Raw genomic sequence first — 24362 nt, 5'->3', positions numbered from 1 at the left:
ATGGAAGGCAAAAAGCCTACCGGAGACGTCATAAACGTTATTTACCTCAGTTGTAAGTGCTGTTTCTGACAAACGTAGCATTATGGTAAGGGAATCCATAACCAGTACTGATGAATTCGACCTAGTCATTATCGACGGTAATCTGACTGCCCAGAGATACATCAAAGACGTTCTCTATCCACACCTTCTGCCGTTTCTGGCTCGCCACAGGAACAATCTCGTGTGCCTGCAGGACATTGCACCAGCACACCGTGCCTCTGTTACCCAGAGATTAGGCCACCCCCAACGACAACCCCACAACTGCAACAATCATTAAAGAATGCTTGGAATTATATTCTCCAGCAATTTATCCAACGACTTTTGCAATAAATGAGGCAGAGATGTACTGTTTTGAATCGGTGTTATGAGTTTCTAATAAAAGGTGTATTTTTGATCGTTTTTCTTAGTTTTTTGTCTGCCCTTAATGAAAAAATGTCAAGCCTTTCAAAATCCATTGGCAATAAGTCATTACTACGGTACAGAACGGAAATAATGCACAGAACGTAGGGTGCCCACTTTCTTTTGCTCGTCAGTATATATGTTTAGCAAATTTTGATTAGAGTTTATATTTCACGTGTGAGACATCAGCTTATGTTTCACCGTAGTTTCACGTGTGATTTACTTCACCAGAAAAGCAGTGCTAAAACAACTTCATGTAGTATAAAATCTTTTTAATGCAGTTTTTAAGTCATATTCAACACTATAATTAAGAAATACTGTTTTGCCTTAACAACAATCTACTGATGTTATATGTTTAAGTAACAAGAAATCTGAACACACAACAAATTACAGTATAACATGGATAGTGCGAATTTGTTGGGGCTGGCATCGGTAGTTCGAGGGATCCGTAGTTCGAGGGATATCTTACAAAGATAAAGAAGACCCCCCCCCCCCCCCCCCTTAAAGAAACAAGACCCTAGGTACAGTTCAATGGATGTGTGATTTCGAGTCTTCTGTGTTCAACCTATCCATGTTATACTGTACTTCGCCAGCTAAGCAAAACTAAGGATTAATGACTGACCTTTGGTACATAATGACTAAGCTTGACACAAGTCAAACCCACAGCAAAGTACCTGAAAGAGTGAAAATTGCAGTTAAAGCATGTTAAACAATTACTGCTATAAACTGAGCCAACATAAAAGCAGCAGCTTTGGCAAGAAGGTCTGGAATATTAAAAGTGTACTCCTGTATTCAGCCCACAGCGAAAGGTACACATGTATATTATTAACACAATCAGCATTAGCAGTACGTCATAATAAATATTCTGATTAAAAAAAAATTAATCAAACTTTTAAAAACAGACTCAATTTCACACGCATATATATATATATATATATATATATATATATATATATATATATATATATATATATATATATATATATATATATATATGTAAACTCAACATTTTGCACCAAATCGTATAATATCAGGCAGGTTGAAAAAAAAAGGAAAAAACACTTACTAGTTGATGACATATCCCATTCTCTTGTACACAAAATAAGGTAAATTATTCTTAACTATATATATCAAATATTGATTCTATCTTTTTTCCACCACCGGCTCAGTTATATTATATTACGCCGACTAAAGAGATAGAATATATGATAATTTTGTAACATGTGAGTTCCAACCTTATTTCAATACATTCTATGCTGTAGACTGCACCAATAAAAACAAATGCATATATTACTTTTAATTCCATGTACATGTTTGGATCTCCAGAATGCTGAAGGTCACACATAAATAAACATGGACAGGTAGAATAATATAATAGAAATAGGTAATAAATGTATATGTTTTGATTGAGAGCACCAATACCTTGACATTCTCAGACTCACATAAAAACCTCACTAAACACTTCTAAACAGTTAGTAAACACTTGTACACTGTAAACGGTTTACAGCACACAAATGAGTGGGTAGACAGACAGCACTTAAAATGCCTGCTTCAGTCTTAAGCATGATTTTAAGAAAAAAAAGCCCCTCTTGGGTTTGTTTGTTTTTGTAAGTGTTTTACGACGCTCGCAACTGCATAAGGTCATATGAGTGCGCGGGACACATTTAACTTTTTTCAGTTGGTAGGAAATTTTGAATTTTGCCCGGGTGGCGGACGAAGCCTACTCTTATCGATTTTAGACCACCAAGGGATCTTTAAGGTGCACAACTTGCACACGGGCCTTCCGAGATTTTTCGCCCTTGTCCGAGAAGGCTAGGTGTAGATCTTTCCTACCAGAAGACCAGGGGTGAGGCTGAAAGACAGCAGTAAGAAGAAGCCAAGAAGTAGCAGTAGAAAGGCTGTAGAAAGAATCAGGAGCCCAGAGGAGGGGGGCAAAGGAGATGAGGGAGTGGGGGAAGAAAAGGGAGACGAAAGCAGACGACAGAACATTGCTAGAGAGCAGGAAAGGAGGTGAAAAGAGACACATTTAGAGAAAAATTTTTTTCCGGTCACTACCCGGATTTGAGCCCGGAACCTTTGAATGAGAGGCCAACACCTTAACCTCTAGGCCACGAGAGCACCCCCTCTTAGGTTTGGAGGTTTAAAACTTAAATTTATCACCTCATGTGACATAAAAAAACTAGACATTGGTAGAAGTGAAAATGTCAATTATAAAGCCTCATATTCAGTACAATAAACTAATATAATATCTTTACGTAAAGCTGTCGACGATTTTTAATTTAGCACATTGAAAAAGCGAGCAAATAAAACATAAGTTTTAATTACAGGGGTCAAAGCTGGATATTGAATTGTCTTTTTAGAGTCTTGCTAATGCCAAATCTGGGAACCTCCAAAACTCATAGATTTCAAAACATCAGCAAACCTTTTATATCTCATTGATATTAATTAAATCGAGTCTCTCTAAAAGTGCATGAATATATGTTTCTTTCATTATAAATTTCATGCACCAATTTTAACTTAAAGTGCAAAAAAAATCAAAATTAAAATTTAGAAAGTTTAAAAAAAAAGGAATTTATTAAAAATATTTGAGTTAAAAATATATGGCAAAAAATTTCCATCTATCTGTCTATAAGAATATTTCATAAACAGTATCAGGGTAATTTTGCATTAATTAATGTGACGACACTTGGCACTTCTTTCACTGACCAAGTCAAAGTGAAACAAGAACTGCCAGGCGAGCATCATGCTAGTGCACAATTCATCTACATAAAATATTTTGTATAGGTATTTTGAAGTCCTGAAAGAAGCCCATGTGGGCCACTCATTAACAAAAACAATTAGGAAGTGACAAAAGCACTTTCTAGGATACTTAACCCGACATGTGGTTGTTATTATTGTTATCGATCCAGCAACAGCAGGGCTATCACCCTTCTGTCCAATGCCATGAAGTGATAAGTGCAGGTTTGCTGCAGTTGCTATAATGTTCCATAGAGTGTGTAGTCAATATTAGGTCTCCAAGGGAGAAGGGAAGCTCTGATGTCATTTAGGGCTGTGCAGTGGAACAGGTGATGATCCACAGTTTTATATTATGTATAGTCACACAAGGGACACATTTGGGGAAGTTCTGGATTTATTCTGTTCAAGTGGAAGTTGAGCTGTATATGTTCTGTTCGTAGGTAGAAGATCGAGGTCTGTTTCTTTCTCTGTAGGTGGTTGATATTGTCATTACGTTTTGTTGTAGTCATATGTTTGAAAACTGCTCTGCTTGTCTTTCCCGAGGCCCATCTGTTCACCCAATCTTGTTTTTTGTTGCTTTTAAAGATTTGTATTGCAGTGTTGTATGAAGCACACATGTTGGGTTGCTCCTGTCTAGATCCCCGTTTGGCGAGTGTGTCTGCTCTGTTATTTCCAGGTATGTTTGAGTGTCCAGGGACCCGCTGCATCACCAGATTGATGCCACAGAATGTTATCAAATGATGGGAGGCAAACAGTATATGAGTCAAATCTTGGTTTAGATGATGGTCATTTTCTGTCACTTGCAAGACTGATAGTGAGTCCGTGAAAATCACAATACTCTGCTTTTTCAGGATGAGTGTCAAAAACTGTGCGGAGATTGTACAGTGCTGTTTCAATTGCCATCATTTCTGCATCATAGTTGCTGCATTTCTCTTCACAGGATGCAGAGATCTCATTGGAACTTCCATCTGCATACTTTATTAGTATTCCATATCTGGCTTTGGCTGTGCCTTTGAATGCTGAGCCGTCTGTATAGACATGTATCCAGTCACCTGAATAGCTGTCGATTGTTTGATGTGAATCAAACATCAGCGTCACCGGGTCTGAAGATTTTGTGCTATTGTCTCTGAGAGATCTTGTAATGATAGAAAAGTGGAGAGGGATGTTTTGGTTGACTCTTTTGGTTTCTTTTCTGTTTTGTGGTAGATGGTAATTCTCCATTAGTTCTATGAAGTGAAGCATGAATGATTTTTGCTGAATTCGCATTTCTTTGGTTTCCATGTTTCAATTAATTTCCAGTTTGGGTGGTTAGGGCACATTCTTTTAGTTCTTTCATGTAGCTCCAAAACTGCTTTATCTCTGCGGATTCCCAGGGGTTCAGCATTTGAAAGGATTTCACATGTGGCAGTAGGTGTGTACCTCATGCTGACGTGTACGAAACGGAGAGCATTATTTTGGACCTTGTCAAGGGTGACTCAACATAAAGGCATTGAATATCTTCCTCTCATTGGAAAAATAGAAGGCGAATGAAAAACATATTTGGAAAATCTGCGCAGATGGGAGATATGGAAACAATAATAATACAGAAAGCACATTAATGTTTGCTCTGTTCTTTTTAATTTTATGTAAAAAAAAAATATTTGCTCTATATAATGTTGCACATCAATACCTTTTGCGTCAATTAAAATGTCATTTTTGTCCATTTTTACATAAATTAATGGGCATTTTGAAGACTGATGAAGTGCTTACATTGATGTTTATTATGACTACAGTGGAACGTGCCTTAACGGAAACCTGTGTAAAACGGAAACCTGTCTTAACGGAATCTACCCGCTCCCCCCTTGATATATTACTCTTTCATTACCAGTACAAAACGGAAATCTGTCCAACGTGGAAACTGAAAGAAAAATCCGCCCCTTCCGAGGGTTTCACCTGTCTAAGACGGAAAATGCTTTGCCCGCTCAGCCCTGATTTGAAACAAAACTCGCAAGTTCGGTTTCGCCGGCTCTAAACGTAACGCCATGGCCATGCTGCTGGGCGAGGAAGGAGAGTGGGCGTGCAATTTAGGGGTAGAAATTACCCCATCATATGAGCCCTGAGTGATGCAGATGGTCAGTGCAGTGTGGGTGTGAAATCTCACGACTGCCTGTGAGAGTGCTCGAGTAGCGAGCCACTACGGAAACTTTCCTGGGTAGCCAGAAGCCAGAGGTGTGAAATTAGATTGACCAATGCCTGCCGCCCTGATCATATGGCCAGCTGAGAAAAGAGTTCCTCGAATCGTTGTTACAACGATGGCAGTGAGGGGAGGCATTGGATGGTGGGACTAAGGGGGGAAGCAAAGGAGATGTTCCAACGTTTCTGTTTTTGATAGGTCAAACAGTGGTCCTATGAAAGGCAAACACAGGTGGTAATTGGATACGTAAGACTGATGCATGTCATTATCAGACAGGATAGCAGCTGAGAGGTGTGAAGTTTTGACTACTGCTTGCCGATCGGGCAAGCGATCCTTGATCCCACCGGCTGGGCCTTTGAACCCCCCTCCCCCCCCCCAAACTCCAAAATCCCCCCTACATTCCCCTGTCTAAGACAGAATTTTTTTCCCGCTCCCTTGCGATTCCGTCTTACACAGGTTCGACTGTATTTAAAATTTAACTGCATGCTAAAGAGTTGTTCTTTCTCTCTAATTTGAGGTATTCACTCTGTGTATCTATCAATCATAGATCAATTTGTGTGACATCTTCAAGTTAGTGAAATTTTGTCGCTTTGCCTCCCCTTAGCAAAAGTGTGAAATAGACTTTTCGACCATTTTTAAAACCTTATTTTGTTTATTATGAATCATTACACGTCTGTTTAAAAAACTGACATTATAACTAAAGGCACCAATGACTCTAGACTAAGGAAGTTTGGTGGGTGCAGCAAATTTTGTTACAGTGTGAGCTGTCTCTACATTTGTGTTTCTTTATATTGCATGCTCTGCACTAATATATTACATTTTAAACATTCAGTTTCCCCATATATATATTGTCCTATTGCAGATAATTTGGCACCAAATTGTTCAGAATGAAAAGTTCTTTTGATATATAGATTAATCATTCACTTTGAATCCATATATGAAAATTCAGTGTTGGGTGCCCACTAGTATTTCAATCACATAGTAAATCTATTACAGAAATCAACAAACTTATATATGCACATAAAATATGGCAAAAATTGTACTGTCGGTCTATAAAATAAAAACTCTTGCACAGGAACAAGGACAAACTGACCACAAACAAAAAACATCTTTCAACACTTTTTTCGGTATAAAAATGCAAGCATAGAACAGTTATGCTCTGAATAAATGTAGGAATGAATCAGTAAAGAAATTACAAGAAAAAACAATTAATCTATACTGACCAAATAAAAATAAAATACCCTGTGCTAGACTTTACCCTCAAAGACTGTGGTAAAAAGCAGAGACGTACAAAAAAGTAGACACACATATACAATTTATGTTAGAGTTCTGGCCTGGCTGCAGTTGAGGCAACATTCTGCCTGAGATTTTTGTTGAGAAAATCCAAAGTTCTTTTCCAGACATCGACTTGGGCGTCTGCATGTGGTTTGGGCTGGCCTCCCCACAGCAGATACATTCCTAAAACACAAAAATGGTGCATGAATTAACTCCTAGTGTATGCAGCCAATTCTGAGATCCAATTTTTCAGCATTAAAAACTCCCCTATAAATCTTTGTCTTATTTATCCTCTTTGCATAAAATAAACACCAAACTGAGAAAAAACGAATGATCTTTGTAACAAACATGAAGGTTTATCATAGACAACTTTTGCAGTTGTTCCCTTATAAACGTATTCAATAAAATCTGTTATTCTTTTACAGTCAGGAAGTCATATGTCAACATTAATCATAATCACATTGTTTTTTTGTTTTCACTGGGCATGAAGAATTCAATACTGAAGGCTTTGGTCAACTGTATCAACTTTGCCTAAAACTAACCTGTTCTGCCTTCACTAAAAATGAGGGACAAGTAATAAAATGCAACAGAAAACACAGTAGCTATCATACTCACTAAGCACTTTGTTAAAGTTGGCTCTACAAAGAGGTGCATGTGGTGGTTCTATGATATGGCCAGCGCCGGGATAATAGACAATCTCCATGTTGTCTCTGCGATATTCTTCAGGGACCAGGGATCTCATATGCCCCACGGCTGCTGGGTTCACACATTGATCATCTTCTCCTTGCACAAAGATGAATTTAGCACCATGTTGCCAGAACTGGAAGGAGGAAATGCCATTAAACGTAAAAAAAAAATCAGAGTAGTCATGAACTATAAATTATTTTTTTTATTCATCAGTATTATTGGTATTTGTCTATCAACTATCTCTTGAAAACTGATTAATCCCGAAAAACTGTCTCTTCAAAATTGGCCAATCTTCAACAATTAATCTTCAATTCTGGCCAAACCCCAACAACCTTCTCTTCAATATTGGCCAGTTTCTATGAACAGTTTTTTCATTCGATATCACAACATTTGCATAAGGGCAGAATTTCAGTCTCGAAAAATAGTTTTTCTCACCTTAACCACCAGGAACAAGATTTTGCTTTGACTTTCTATTTCAAAGTAATTTATTGTTATTTGATCATAACTGATGGAACGTTTACGTTTCTTATATATTAAATTCTTCTTTAATGGAAAGCTCTCAATAAATTTCAATGGATGTAACTTTAGAGTCACCAAGAACAAGGAAAACTCCAAATCTCTGATTGCTCATACAATTTGCCATTCCCCGACTTATAACTCTTTAAATTTTTCATTACATAAGTTATCCTTATTATAGATGTGTCTAACACATTTGTCAACCCCCAGTGTGTTTGAGTTATCTGTGCCCTAAAGAACACATAGAATTTGTCATCCTTCTAATACATTTGAAAAACAAAGATTTATTTCTAAAGATTAAACCATTTACTACTTATATTCCCTTCCAGTTCCTCTGAGGAAAGATTTTTTGCCTAAATCAGCTGACAAGAAGACAAAAAACTGATCCTCGTTACTGCTTTTTTCTTTACATCCATTCAAAAATACTTAATTCCTTTCATGACTATAACAGTGTCTACAGGCTTTTTCATGCAAGCAAAAATATTGTTTCCTTGGATAGAAACTAAGACAGGACTGGATAGCTATAAAATTATATTGCAACTGAATTCAGAAACCAGGTGATATCTATTTTTCCAGTATAAACATGTTGAGGCTTCATAAAAAGAAGTTGATTAGTGAATATCTTTTAGATCAAAATCTCTGATTGTAGTTTGCTTTGCATACTTCTTATTGTGTGACATCTTACACTTTAGATGGGTTCAAGCCTCAGCTGGGTCTGACATTGCGACCCTTGGAAAGGCACTTTGCACAAATTTCCTCTTGGCTGGGTCCTTTTGGAGCTGGACTTTAAACTTGGAGGTCCTGTGTCTTAAAAATAATCTAATAATGTTGACGGGTGCGTTAAACTTACACCATCTCACATTTTCACACTTTAGATATACGGGTACCTGGGGCACGCTGTTTGCTCAATAAATATTATGTTGTAGTGTACTGTGGATGGCTCAGGTTCGAATCCCAGATAGAATGATTTAAGCTTGGATTGTCCGAAGAGCTTTTAAGGCTCTACATCCACTTGGCTTAGTTTTTATCTGAGATGGATGTTACATTTGGAAGTCCTGCCTCTTAAAAAAACCTTACAGTGTCGAAAGGAGTGTTTAACAAATACAATCACTATTACTACTACAACTACTGCATAAACAGGAGCATCTGTAGGAACATACAGGATCATTACTGTAAAGAAACCATTATAAGAAGGGACGCTGATGTAATGAAGATACAAAGACTACCTGAGGCACAAGCATTTCATCAGAGGGATGATACATCTCCCTGAAGGAAAACATGTTTCCATTTACAGGAACTGCCCTCTCCATCCGGAAGCCAGCAGGTTTCACAACTTTCCCTTCCACTGTGTGCTCTGCTCCAACTGGACTAATGCTGCCATTGACGCACACTAAACACTTCAGCTGTATTGGATAGATAAAAAACATGTGCGAAGCACTAAAATGAAAATGGCTGAAATAAAAATATAGAGTTGCAAGAACATGAGGTCATTTAAGTATTTCCCATGTCTTAAAGTATTTCTTCCATACAACATGTCTATGGTTTTTCTACACTGAGTTAAAAAAAACTAGAATGCCACTCCTTGCTTCGGTACATTTTGTGTTCGTTGGTGAATATGCAGCGAGGGATAGCCAGAGATCAGCAGGGAAGAAGTGAAGATACATTACAGTAGCTGGTACAAGTCGGCTTAAACGATGACGTACAGATTTGATGCATGTAAGAGAAGTTTAAAAGCTGCTCTTTAAAAAACGCTGTATAAGCTTTCTGGGGCATTAATGACTAGAACAAAACAATTTAGCTGTAACTTTAAATCCTCTCTCTCTCTCTCTCTCTCTCTCTCTCTCTCTATATATATATATATATATATATATATATATATATATATATATATAGGCCTATATATAAAATAATCTGTGCTTACCGTCATAGCCATAATATATATAACATATATATACCAATCGTAAAAACAAATGAACCAAGTACTGTAATTTGATAAGTGCTTACCATTATTATTCCGATATACTGCTGTTTGATTTTCATCTAGATCAACTGGACAGGAGAATATGCTACGGTGACTTTACTCAGAACACAACAACGCAATTGTAAATCCAGACCCTTACTGTTAGACAAGAAGCCCCTGGAGTACTATACTATTCAGGTCCCATCTTACTGCAAAATTCAACATGAAAAATTCTACACCAGAAGGGTCTCTGGCTTAGCAAGATTGATTTTATTTAAGGAGGAAGACAGTATTAGCAAACATTACAATCTATATTTTGTACTGGTTTTAAAGTTCAGTTACCCACTTTTGGTCTTCTCTCTGCTATGAAGAGAGAGTAGCCTCCCCCTGCACAGTTTGACACCCCACCGATGTTACTGGAGTCCACATTTGGATGTGATGCCAGCCAGTCAAAGGCTTTCTGCAAGTAAATCAGCCAGTCACACGAAATATATATATATATATATTATATTAATTTAAATGAAAAACTACATGAACAATTATAAATAGGCCTATTTACGAAAAAGGTAAACAGAGAAAAGAATAAAAAATTCAAACAGTCAGTCAGAAAAAGATATATAGGTGGGCCTACATAAATAGAAAGACAGACAGGTTGATAAATATACAGTCAAACTTTGTTATACCGTCTACCTTGGTACGAGCACGAAGTTGGCGATACAGCAGGGTTGGCAGTATAACGGGAAGCACTGATTGCCATCTTTACTATTGGAAGAGACTAGAAACCAGTTGCGGTCAGTCTTGACTCACCAAGATCTGTCACGCGTGATTGCCATGCCAAGAGAAAAATGAGTAGCAACCAATTACATGTACAGCTCCAGCTGAACTTTATGGAAATTTTATTCAAATAGAAAATTTCTGACGGATCAGAAATTAGGCTATATTATGTACTTGCAATTTTTAAAAAACTCTATACTCGTCAGTCCTCATACCGCCTCAGACCTTTCACGTAATACTGTGAATCCTCATGTGCCCAACACCAGCCATTTGGTCATGGGGCTCATATTTGGTGGACCAGATATTTTGTCGATATTTTTCCAAGAGATTTAAAAATTTAATTTCAACTTTTAAACAAAATTATAGGCCAGAGACAAATAATAACAGCATTTTCATAATCAGCATAAACCATGAGAAAATCGGTGACAAAATTAGGCTAGAAATAGCCTAAACTTGAAGAAACACCCGTGGGAAAGAGATAATCAAGCAGCCACTATGTGAGAGCTGTGTGTCGTGTGTGGTGTGGACCTCTGAAGCCCAAGATAGAAAGCATCACTTATTATAACTCACTTGCTGCTAGGCCCGAGGAATTTTGGGTAAAATTGATGTACGAGCCCAGGCCATTACCAAAACCCCTCAGGTTTGAGGTTTTGTATTTTTAAAAAAACTACTACTACTATTGCCTGTTGTTTTTCGGGGACGGTCTTAATTAAAGGGTATACAACTGCTGACCTTTATGAGTTGATTGAGCATTGTTTGAGTTACATCCCTTGATAATTGAATTAAAATGTAAAAATTTCTTGAAATGCATTTTGGCATGATGGCGAACAAACTTTTCAATATTTTTGAACCGATACACACGTGGGCTGGAGCGGATCTAGACTTTTCTAATGTTGAAGAAAATGACACTGATGCATATTCAAGTTATGTAGAGGGTTCACAATTTAGTGAAATGCTATAAGGATAAATGATAGCAAACTTAGTGATGTTGATCTTAGCACTTATTTTTAAAAAGTAAAAAAAAAATAATTTAGACACATTTGTAAAAAGATCATAAAAAACAATCATTCAAGATATCTTAAAAATTTCTTTTGCATTGTGCAGTATGTTTTATTGTCTTTCTGTATAGTAAGGTCATTGTTGGGTGGTGAATAAGGTCACAATGATTTTTTTAAATAGGTGCCAAAATGCCGGGCATTCTTTAGAGGTTGAACCATAAAGAGCCTGACAGTAATTAAGTGAGTTAAAGCGGAAAAATTGTTTTAAAAAAAAAAAAAATTATTTTGGAATATGCTTCACGTTTCTAAGTACGGCGGCTAGTAGGCCTACTAGTTTGGGCTAAATTTCGGGTGTTTGTCGCATTTTGTAGTCAAACTATTCAAATGTTAACTACAGAAATTCAAATTCCATCTTTCACTGCTGTGGATTATTTGATTACACACACAAAAATATCAAGGATTACACTATGAAGAGGAAAATCTCTCACCAGAAAGTAACCGAAGTCCAAGTCAGACTCAGTAATGGGCAGGTCTTCATATCTGATATAGGCGAAAACGAAGCAAGCATAGCCTTTGGAAGCAAGCATTGAAGATCTGTGCTCAATAATGACACCCGAAAGGCCAAAGACATCTATAATTCCTGGGAAAGGCCCCTCACCTAGAAAAGAAAATGGGCATTCACATGCGAGGTAGTAAACATTTTGACAAGTAAAGGAAAAGTGCTAAACAGTTTTAATGAAAAACAACACACGCATCTGCTGTAAACATTCAAATAAACAGTTGTTTAAAAACATATTTTGTTGTGAGTAGGATCATTTGAAACATTAGAAAAACACCATCAAACCCATAAATCTACAGTCAGATAAGATAAAAAAAAAGCTAAAGAATATCATGTTCTCATTTGCTTTTATATAGCTGGACTGTTGGAGCTGACAAGCACACATTTGTAATGACAATAAAGTAAAATGACCCCCAATAAAACATTACCTTCCATAAATTATTGTTGCAAATTTTATAAATAATTTTTTTTCTGCTAGCATCCTCTTGACATTCTGTGTTTTACAGATGAGCAGATGAAGAGAAAAACTATACTTTGAAAAGTAAGACATCGTCCCTTGTATATATATATATAAGGAATCCATAGAGACAGACAGATTTGAAGCTCTTCATGTCATTGGTCGCCTGTTCAGATGTATTAAGCCAAAAATTTTGAAACATTTTTTATTGTATCTTTTTAATCTGTGGTATCTATTGCATATGCTAGATATTTTGTCAAAATTCAAATTCTAAATGTTGGAAAAAGCAAGGACAAAGATGTAAAAATTAGGTATAATTGGTAAAGGAATGAAACAGTTCTTACTTTTGAAAAATTTTGCTTTGAGGCATAAGGCATTGTGACAGCTTGCCGATGGTATGAGTCTTTATAACAGATTTATAAGCTAGATCACAAGCTTTCAATTACATCACGCTGCTTAACTGTGAACAGGATCATGACATAGCATACTCTGATTATTTGAATTGATACCATCCACGATTGACTCTGGTAAAATGCATCACCAATGTAAAGTTGGTGAAAGGAAAAAGTTTCTTCTCCTCCATGTAGTGTAAACCTTATCAGTGAATACTTTTAACATATTATTTTGTTGGAGGATGTAGATCTAGAAGAGTTATACAAAGAAAGGCAGTTTTCAAACATTAATAGAAGGGTGACCTTATTTGGGCCACAGTGTGGCCTAAATAAGCTAAACCCCCCTCCCTTACCTTATTTAGGCCACACTGTGGCCCAAATAAGCTAAACCCCCCTCCCTTACCTTATTTAGGCCACATCATATGGTAGATTTCTTGAACTAACCATGGATTCGGAAGGTCGAGATTCTACTGATCTTTTTATTTAGTGCGGGGGATTATTTCAAAATAGAGGATGATTCTAAATAAGTGGACCAAGTGTAAGAGTTGTGTGTGTGTGTGTGTGTGTGTGTGTGTGTGTGTGTGTGTGTGTGTGTGTGAGTGTGTGGGTGTGGGTGTGTATGTGTTTGTTTTGTGTGTGGTTGTGGTGAGACAGAGAGAGATCTAGAGAGAGAGAGAGTAAATGTAGTAGTGTGTTTGTATGTGTGTAATGTGTGAATGTTATTGTGTGCATGAGTGTCTATCTCAGTTGTACGGTCCAAATGTACATTATTTTGTTGAGAATTTTACATAGAACTCAACTACAAAACACCTTTATACAAAGTCACAGAAATATTCTTTTTGTGCTTATTGAGGTGCAGTACAGGGTGATTAAAACCTGCAAGGATAATTGGACAAAATGGGCAATATCTTACTAATGCTAATACTAATGGTCATATTTAGACAAATCCTATATCATTCTCTTTTTTTCTTAACAGCTCATGGTTATTAAAGAGTCAGCAAACTAGATCAAGGTAGTAATTTCGGATTCCTAATATTATGGGCATTCTTATAAAAATTTAAACTTGTTTTTAGCGCTTTTTTCAACGTAAAACGGATTCCGTTAAAAAAACAGCAACAACAATGACCTTATCTTTCTTTTTTAAGGTATTGTGCATACATTTGTGTGAAACTATTTTATTCTATGCTTTCAAGTACATGAAAAAAGCTAATAAAATCAAGCAAAATGTTCTTCAGAGACATAGATCTAGTAGTAAGCCCACTGGAACATTTTATAAACCGTGAAAAGATGACCAGAAAATAACAAAATTATCTTATGATTTTCACTTGCACTTGCAATTTTTTTGACAAATTATCGTCTACCTCGTTATCTTTTTTTTTCCACATTTTTCTTCACTATTCATGACAACTGGCATGTTTTTCAGTTATTATCAAGGAAGTGGATAGGCGGACCACGGGGTCTATCTAGCCCCAAAAGGATAGGTGGACCGCGGGGTCTACCTAACAAAATGCTGTTTTAGGATGTGAACCCTGGAATCAGCGTAGTGAAATAAGTAGATCTAGGTTTGACTAAGGATCGGTGGACCCCGGGGTCAACATAGTGAAATAAGTAGATCTCAGTTTATTTTATAGTAAGACTGGCGGAGCCCGTGGTCAACGTAGTGAAATTATAAGTAGATCTAGGTTTAAATTAATAAGGATTGGTGGACCCCTGGGTCAACGTAGTGAAATTATAAGTAGATCTAGGTTTAATTAAGGTTTGGTGGACCCTGGGGTCAACGTAGTGAAATAAGTACATGTAGATCTTGGTTTAATTTTAAGGATTGGTGGACCCAGGAGTCAACGTAGTGAAATAGGAAGGTGTAGGTTTAAGGTGGACCCCAGGGTCTACCTAACGAAATTTAATACTAGTTAGGTTTTAGAATAGGTGGACCATGCGGTCACCGTAGTAAAATAAGTAGGTTTAATCACGGTGTCCCGGGGGTCCACCAATTCTTAATTAAACCTTCTTATTCCTCTACGGCTATGGTGACTCCGGGGTCCACCAATCCTTTTAAAATTAAACCTACTTATTTCACTACGGTGACCCCGGGGTCTACTAATCTTTAAATAAATCTACTTACATGTATTTCACTACGGTGACCCCGGGGTCCACCTGTCCTAAAACCTAGTATTTTGCTAGGTAGACCCCGTTTTTAACAATATCCAGAAAATAACATAAAATGATTATATAGATCTATATCTATACGTATTTTATTTAAAAGTATATACTTAAAAATAAAAGACTGAGCAGAGGCTTACAATGTAAATTCTGTGCTCTACACGTAGAGAAAGTCTTAAGTTTGCGCAAAACAGATTTTAGAAAAAAAAGTTGATCTAATTATTCTAATAAAAGTAAAAGTGATTGTTATGGTGAGATTTGTTATTATTAATTCTGGAAATACAGATAGTTGCTGAATCTAAAATTAACTAGAACTGTGCAATTCGTTTTATTTCAATTCCAAAGCCCAAAGGCATAGCAATGAGTTAGATCTAGATCTAGCAGTTGTAGGCTCTCTGGCTGCTTCTAGCATTTGTCTGCTACTACTGATTCTAGACAGGGAATCTAGATCTAGCTATCACCTGCACTATTAAAGTCAAATATATGGTAAAATAAAAACAAAACTGTGAATCGCTTTGTCAGTCAGTACATCCCAATTGCCATAGCAGCACATATTAATAGTTGAATAATTATACCGAAGCAACATGTTATCACAGTGTGCAGGGGAGAGCGGGGTGCCCGGGTCGCTGACCGGTCGATTCGGTGGTTCGGCTTTTGTAGATCTATGCATTTTTTACGGAAAGCCCTATTACTAGATCTATTAGTGTTGTGAAAACTTCAACCTCTACAGCTAAGGCGGCAAAAGATGTTGGAAAATAATAATACGTCCTGAAGTTTCATAATTTATACAGAATAATACAGCCAGTAGTTTTTATCTCATCGAGTTATAAAAATGGCCTTGTAACTTGTTTTCAGAAGCAAATTTTAATAGTTACAGTTCTACCGAATCGATTTTCACGCAAATTCAACCATTTTGATGACCATTTCTTTTCCTTTTAAAAAGATAAAGGCCTGTCGGATGTGGCAGTGCGATTAACACTAAGTTGTTTAGACCTATCAAAACACGAGGCTTCGTGGCCGATCACAAAGGTCTACGGGGCTTATCGAGGCCGATTCGCCCTGCCGCGTGCACGTTCACTAAACTGCCTACTAGATAGATCTACTACCAAAGATTCTTCTCGATCTTTGCTACTACTACTACTACTACATCTACACATGTAGGCTACTACTACTAGACAGTACGAGAGATGTACTACTACGAGACAGTACGAGAGAGTGCCACCCAGGCAAAGATAGTGTAACTTTGACTCAGCCACGTTGTGTACACACTTTTTATACCCCAAATTTGACCCGGAAGTCCATTCGGAGGATTTGACCTTTTTACTTGACCAAAGTGTGCCAAAATGGTAGCCTAGATTTTGCCCCTCCATGAAGGAAAAATCTGGCCCTCATTCAAACCATTGAGATTGAGCAAAACTTTGCGTATCGTGCTTTGTTCTTACAATATTCATTATGATATATATAAGTTGTACACTGAGACAAAACTGTACTAAATGAGAAAGGTGCACCATTATGAAAGTGGAACGAACTCAGTTGCCTTAAAAGGGTGTCCCCTGGTAGTTTGAGCATGTGTGGCCTAAATAAGCTAAACCCCCCTCCCTTACCTTATTTAGGCCACCTGTGGCCTAAATAAGCTAAACCCCCCCCCCCCCTTACCTTATTTAGGCCATATGTGGCCCAAATAAGCACTCCCTTAATAGAACTATGATTTATAGAACTATGATTCTATTAAAAAACAAATTTCCTTCAGATTTTCCTGATCTTCTGAAAGCCTCAAATTCCAAAATTCAGGAGAAATTTCATGATTTTCTTGATTTTATGGTTTGTTCCTGTTAATTTGGACCTAAATTTCTGTACTGAGTTTTAAGAATCATAACTGAGCAAAGCCTCAGAAATATTTGATGGTATGACTTTTCCCTAAAGATCTATAGGTACAGTGCAGGAATACACATGTACGTTAAATGAATCCAAACAATTAGTATGAGAACTGGGAACTGAAAAATATATCTGTTTGTTATGTGTGATCTCCCTCTTTATCTTTAAATAGAAGAATTGTGTTGGCATCTTCACATGTCTTTATACTATACACAATTTATGGCGCTTGTTTAGTTGACAGTCCACTGCTGGACCAGTCTGACAACTGGTTTAGTTGACAGTCCACTGCTGGACCAGTCTGACTACTGGTTTAGTTGACAGTCCACTGCTGGACCAGTCTGACTACTGGTTTAGTTGACAGTCCACTGCTGGACCAGTCTGACTACTGGTTTAGTTGACAGTCCACTGCTGGACCAGTCTGACTACTGGTTTAGTTGACAGTCCACTGCTGGACCAGTCTGACTACTGGTTTAGTTGACAGTCCACTGCTGGACCAGTCTGACTACTGGTTTAGTTGACAGTCCACTGCTGGACCAGTCTGACTACTGGTTTAGTTGACAGTCCACTGCTGGACCAGTCTGACTACTGGTTTAGTTGACAGTCCACTGCTGGACCAGTCTGACTACTGGTTTAGTTGAAGGTCTACCAATTTATACAGGCTTGGGATGTGACAAGGTTCAGTAATGTAGATTGTTATTAGTCATATAAAAAAATGTTTAGGGGGTAGTAGTTTATCTTGAAATAGTCTGTCTGGATCCTTGCTGTCGCAATTTACTTGTTACTTATCAATCATAAACTTTACCCCCGGAATATTTCTTTTTATTCAAATGACACCACAAACTGAATCAGACCCCCCTACCCACATACCACAATTGTGCAATGCCACCACTTTTGTTCTACATGCTCCCAGAACTATCGTTACCATGGCCAATCAGGCGTTAGATAACTGTTGACCGTGGTTGATTGGGTGGGACTTACGGTAGATCGGCGAAGAGCAATAGACCTTCAACTAAACTGGCACCCAGTCTGAATACCTTCAGGAAGAAACAATATTCCAATGAGGCCATTCTCCTGAACTGGAATACGTTTGACTCCAGGGGCACAGTAGCTTCTCTGAAGGAGAGTGCAGGCTAAACTGGGAGGATTTTCAACCCATGGCAAACTGTTAAAATCCTGGAAGCCATCTTGTACTGCTATAAAAACATTGTACGGTGTCATTACATCGCTCTTGATCAGACGCCCTGGTTTCACTCCCGGTGTGGTAGTAAGGCTCCAGAAGAGACCAACTGGGTCAACACCTGTGGGTAGAGAATAAAAATACACTTTTCCTATCTTCCTTCATTTTGTTACGGTATTGCTATAAATTAAATATACTTGGTCATCATACATTGTAGCACTCCCGCAGCATGTAGAGCTGTTTAGCCTCAGCCACTAGAGCCTCAAGTAAAATGTTCAGTCTCTTTGCTTTAAACTCAGGGGATGCCAGATCAGTTCCCACATAAGGAAGATCCAGAAAAGGGCTGCATCACCAAAGCTGGGCCAAAAAGACACATCCGTACAGCTCAAAACCCATATATAACTCCTCCAACACTGACAGAGAGTCAGCTCCTACCCTGTTATGGTAAAATAGATATGAAAAAGAAAATACAAAACCAACTGGATTAAGAGACATGGAGTTTTCTTTACATTTGTAGAACTGTAAATTTCCCACCAAAGAAAGAAAAACAAGAAAAGCAGAGTACCTGTGTATGTCCCACCAAGTGAAGGAGCAGTCAACACATCCACAACACCTTGCTCATTAGCCTTATAATGTCCATAAGATCCGTAAGTTTTGCCACTTTCTCTCAGAAATGCTTGCACAGTTATGCTTTGTCCTCCCCTCAGACCCTTGATGGAGATGTCTATAGACTCATCCATAAGAGCCCATGTCTTTGAGAGTTCGATTCTAACTGTACTGCTTGTTGGATGTGATCTTGGTTGCTGAAATGTATAGAATAAGTTTTATTCAATTCTTCAATTCACTTTTAGTCATCATCAGCCAAGTTTTAGATTTATTTTTACATCTTTCCTGTTTACACTACGTCATAAAAACTCACTTTTCTAAAACATTAAATTTTCATACAGATACCTCTAGCTCTCTCATGAAGAAATATTTCTCTTTCTCTCTCACTCCTCCGACCCCCACCCCCCTCTGTATATACAGTCAAACCTGTGTAAAACGGCCATCCATTGTCAAGGAGAAAAGTGGTCGTATAATATAGGTGGCCGTCTTAGGCAGGACTGATCAAAATGACGAAAGCAAATCATTCCCTTCTGACGTCCAAACCGGGGCTGATGTCAGGCTTTAAACTGCCATAAGGTTAATTCAAAAGGGTTTTTTTTTTGTATTGTTGGTTTGATTTTTGGCTAGCTTTCTTTTAGTTGTTGATTTTGTGTAAGGGTAAAATAAATGAAATATTATGTAAGTAAGACAATGCAGACTGAGCGCCATGGTAAACAAACACACGGGTCGCCACCACTCGCAGAACAAGCGACGCTACAGTCGCAAGCTCACATCACCATCCATTGTTACTTTGTTACAGATTAGTTAAACAAAACAGTGACCAGTCACTTCCCACATGATTTCTGTATGAATTGTGGGTGGGGCTTATAGGCAGAGCTGGTTGTAACGGTACTTACGTTACAAGTTTCGGTACTTTTACTGTACTCTGGTACATTTTTGAGAACCAGTACTTTACTCCAATACTTTCTATCAAAGTACTTTCGAGTATTTTTAAAGTACATTTTGAGTACTTTTGAGGTTTAATGAAAGGGTAAGTGCTGGCAAACGTAAAGAGTTTTGTTTCTCTGGTACATTTTTGAGAACCAGTACTTTACTTTACTCCGATACTTTTCATAAAAGTACTTTCGAGTATTTTAAAAGAACATTTTGAGTACTTTTGAGGTTTAAAGAAAGGGTAAGTGCTGGCAAACGGAAAGAGTTTTGCTTCTCATCGATTTTCGACTGTGTCATTTTTGGCAGAGTTCAGCTTATTTAGAGTAACAATTGGGTAAAGGCTTCATCATTGATTTAATATTAAGTCAAGAACTGTCAACAAACACATCTTTCTTTTCTGTAAATTTGATAGAAATAGTCTTCTTGGCTTAAACTCACAATCTCACTAGTACTTAAATACTTCTTCCCTTTACACATTCAAATTGGAAATATTTTTGTTAGACCAACTTGGACTATTTACTCTTCAACAACATTCTCAAAATATATTTATATGTACTCAGTGAAGATCTCTTTGTGCATTCCTTAGTACAAGTACAATGTTTTGCATAAGCACTGAAGTGTTTTAGCATATTAGCAGAATATACTCAAAATGTATTCATAAGTACTTAATAAAACAGTAGGCCTACTTGTACTCAAGTACATTTCACAGTAAAGTACCGTACTTAAAATGTACTTAAGTACAGTTTTTAGATTGTACTTAAATTTGTACTTACGTACTGTTTTACAAGGTACTTTAACAGCTCTGATTATAGGTTATGACGAATCACGCTCCCTTTACCAGCAGTTGAAAATTTATTGTTAGGCCTACCATTGGTCAACTTGGGTAAACATTCATTGGAGGGACTAACAAGAACGACAAAGTCAATGAATTATGTCAGCCTGTCCACAGCGTGAGGGGCTGATTAAAAAATGTATAACAATTTAAGCGTCAGGCAATGAGTGACCACTCCAGGCCATCCCAGGCAAGTAAATTTGACCGTAGGTTGATAAAAAAAAGGTGGCCGTGGCCGCGTTGGACAGGTGACTGTTTTACACAGTTAAATTATATAGAAAATACGCAAGGAGGCCAATGGAAAGTGGCCGTTTGTATAGGTGGCCGTATTATACAGGTGGCCGTCATGGCAGGTTCGACTGTATATGCTTAAATTATAAGTAGTCTATAGATGATTCATTTGAGCGCTGGAATCTATAGGAATAATAACTATGATAAACTGAAAGTGAACATATTAGGGAAATACCTAATGTCCATCTTTAATCAGCATCATTGAGGTTACAGAAAAAGACAGAGGGAGAGAACCATAGTGGGGGGAAATAAAGGATCAGAGACCAGTACTATTGAAAAAAAAGATTTTCAGAGTGAGCATTGTAGCGGTAAAATGACAGAAACAGCAGGAATAATTCCCATAAATATGATACGAGTAACATTATCCAGCTAAGATTAGATAATTTTAAAGTCTTACTGGCTTCAAGTGATTTTCAATTGTTAGCAGTCTGTTCAAAGATCGTGTTCTGATTTTCTCTCTCATCCTGAATCTCGTCAGTTACGTTGAAGTCCACAGGAAAGTAATCTGAAAATTAAAAAGAGAAAAAAATCAATTCATGCCTCCACTAACACTTACTATAGTCAAACCAAAGAGCAGAGTCCTAGAGACAGTTAAAAACATAAAATTAAATTATTATATTATAGTTTATAGGCCTATTATTTGGAATTTATCAATCACAGCAACTTTTATCGGAACAAAAAATTTGTGAGCTGACAGCTAGATCTACATCTTTATCCTAAGCACAAACACTAACAACGATTTGTGAAGCTTTTGAATTTCAGGTACCACAGTAAAAGAAAGACTAGAGGACAATCACCAGGGGTGAGAATAGCCTGTGTCTCGCTATTTTCACCCCACTCAGGTGTGCTATATACTGCAGGCCTCTGGCTATAGCCTATAGCACAGACACACACAGAACAGCACAGAGAATAACTTATAAGTCGTAGAGATAAGTTTCAGGTTTAGTTTATTTAATGGGCTGGGTGAAGGCCATTTCACACCATGAACAGAAAACAACAGTGAAAAAACAAACAAACAAAGAACCCTCCAACAAACGAGCTACACTAGATCTAGATCTATGGTTATGCAAGAACGAAATATCAAGAGCAGAACGCATCTGATACCTACTGGTCCTCACTAAAATAAAATCCTAATTCTAAAAGAAGGCTATTTGACTGGAAAAAATAAGAATTAAGGCTAGGGCCTATGACAACGGTAATCAGTAGTTGGCCTACATGAGGATACAAGTGCCAAACACTCATGGGTCATTTCCCAACCTCTTGCGATAAGCCACCAGGGCCTTGGTGGTTATATTGGCCTGTGATTGGTCAGAGGGGAGTCAGACTCGCCTCATGCCCACACCGGGGTGGGGGCGAGAATAACCGTTTAATAACGGGTCATGAGCTATTCTCACCAGGGGTGAGAATATAGAAGGTGGTCATATATGGTCAATTTTAAGCACAAGAAGGGGGCTATCCCGAAAAAAGTTGTTTTGAGAAAATTGAAAGAAAAGTTTTTACCCCTTTTTCAGTTTCTTTAAAAGACAAGGAGTTTTCTCTATAGCCAAACAAATATACACATGAAAGAAATCAAACTTCTCCTATAGGTAGGGCAAAGCCCACTTTTGGTGATGGTCAAGATTTCTGAAAACCTGCGAAATCAGGGTTAGCCTGTTTGTCCTTAAAAGCGACAATATTATATTATACGCAGTGGCTATTTTTACGGCGAGCCGTAAAGATAGCCTTCCAGTGAGTCCCAGGCTATTTTTACGGCGATCCTCGAAATGCGACCCTACTCCGCCTCTCATGTACGCGACATGCCTCAATGTATTAGATCTAGGCCTATAGGAGGGGCCGTTCAAAATATAAACTTACACCTCAGATGGGAAAGGGTGTCTTTGGCTTCTGTAAGAAAAGTGTAAGATTGGTGGGTGGGGAGGTTAACCAAATATGACACTTCTGTGAGATGAACGTTTTGCTCATGACTGGGAAAAAAAGGTAAAAGAAAAAGTGGATAAATGCCAGTAACAATAAAAGACACAGATCTGCATGATCACTGCAGATCCCCGTATTCCTAGTACAGCAAAAATGTACCTTCTCAATAGTACGGGGAAAAGAGTCTCCATCCCTCCCTCCCCCCCCCCCCTTCTCTCTCTCTCTCTCTCTCTCTCTCTCTCTCTCTCTCTGATGTGCTCATATTATTACAGTCCATTTTTACGGGGAACAGCTCACCCCAAGGGTGATTCTTTTTCCGATTCATATTTAGGAAAAAAAATTATACGGGCATAAGAAATAATGAAGAAAGTAAATTTTGATAAGTCGAAAAATATGAAAGTTGCCATGGAATGGAAACAGCATCAACATGCAAAACAAACAATAATTTAAAAAAAACCGAAAGCTTCTTATTCTCTAACAAAATTGCATGAACATTGGTGGAATAGTAGCTACAGATACTATGGTCAATCGTACTGAGCAAAATTTTGATATTTGAATGTAAAAAAATATATATGTCTGTACCCTGAAATTGCATCACAATAATTAATAAATTAATCATTGTGAACACACAAAAAAATAATTTTACACCTCTATCAAAAATCTGCTTGTGCAAAGGAAGGAGGAACATTTTAAAGGCATTCCCAAGGCGAAAAGTGTTAACTCCAAAATGGCCGCTCTTCTTGTGGGTGTGGTACATGTTGTGATGTCAGTGAATGAGATGATGATGCTGGCAGTGGCAGTGATGATGGTAATGATAATGACGAGGAGGTGATGGTGGTGGTGATGATAAAGAGAGATTATGATGATGGTGGGGAGAAGAAGGAAGAGGTGGTGGTGGAGGAAGGGAGAAGGAAGATGAAGAAGAGAATAGAATGATGGTGAAGAGGAGGAAATGGAAAACCTATGGGGCTGTTCAAATATAATCTTACACTTTTGGGGACTTTTTTAAAACAAAAAACCCAAATACCACTTTTCTCACATTTGCCTCCAATCCCCACCTACACCAATTTAATATTAGTACTTTTCCCGATCTTCAACTTCCATTATTATTTTAAAGATACCTGTACTAGATCTAGATCTATACGTGGCTTTTTTTAACCAGCTTGTAAAAAAAATAAAATAATTTCAGTTAATACAATTTAATCAAACCATATATGGACTAGAAAGAACGCATATATGTGGAAGACATTGAGAATCTTGTCAATGCAATAGGTACGTGCCTTACAAATAAAAGAAATCAAGACAAAAGATCATCAAAACAGTTGCAAAGTTACAAAGAAACATTAAGAAATTAGATATCCACCTACAGAATTTTCATCATAATTGAAAAAAACAAACAACCAACAACGGGGATCTGCAGTGATCATGCAGATCTGGGTCTTGTTATTGGCATTTATCCACTTTTTCATTTACCTTTTCTTCTCAGTCATGAGCAAAACGTTCATCTCACAGAAGTGTCATATTTGGTTAACCTCCCCACCCACCAATCTTACACTTTTCTTACAGAAGCCAAAGACACCCTTTCCCCTCTGAGGTGTAAGTTTATATT

The 24362-nt window shown here is 37.6% G+C and overlaps 1 protein-coding gene across 3 annotated transcripts in view; it reads right to left on the bottom strand.

Annotated features, from left to right (window-relative positions):
* Positions 1-5986: 5986 nt before the first annotated feature.
* LOC101856975 (bile acid-CoA:amino acid N-acyltransferase) overlaps positions 5987-24362 on the bottom strand; it is a 20523-nt gene continuing 2147 nt past the window's right edge. For all 3 annotated transcript variants that reach the window (XM_035971332.1, XM_005104402.3, XM_005104401.3), the window contains exons 2-9: positions 21237-21344; positions 18743-18980; positions 18035-18298; positions 12046-12215; positions 10132-10245; positions 9052-9228; positions 7238-7442; positions 5987-6805 (exon numbers count right to left, since the gene is read on the bottom strand). In XM_035971332.1, coding sequence (XP_035827225.1) covers positions 6669-6805; positions 7238-7442; positions 9052-9228; positions 10132-10245; positions 12046-12215; positions 18035-18298; positions 18743-18980; positions 21237-21302 — 1371 coding nt within the window. In that variant the 5' untranslated portion in view covers positions 21303-21344 and the 3' untranslated portion in view covers positions 5987-6668. The remainder of the gene's footprint in view (positions 6806-7237; positions 7443-9051; positions 9229-10131; positions 10246-12045; positions 12216-18034; positions 18299-18742; positions 18981-21236; positions 21345-24362) is intronic.

Source organism: Aplysia californica, unplaced genomic scaffold, assembly GCF_000002075.1.
Source record: "Aplysia californica isolate F4 #8 unplaced genomic scaffold, AplCal3.0 scaffold00419, whole genome shotgun sequence".
Taxonomy (NCBI): Eukaryota; Metazoa; Mollusca; class Gastropoda; order Aplysiida; family Aplysiidae; genus Aplysia; species Aplysia californica.
This window is presented reverse-complemented; position numbering and strand designations above follow the sequence as displayed.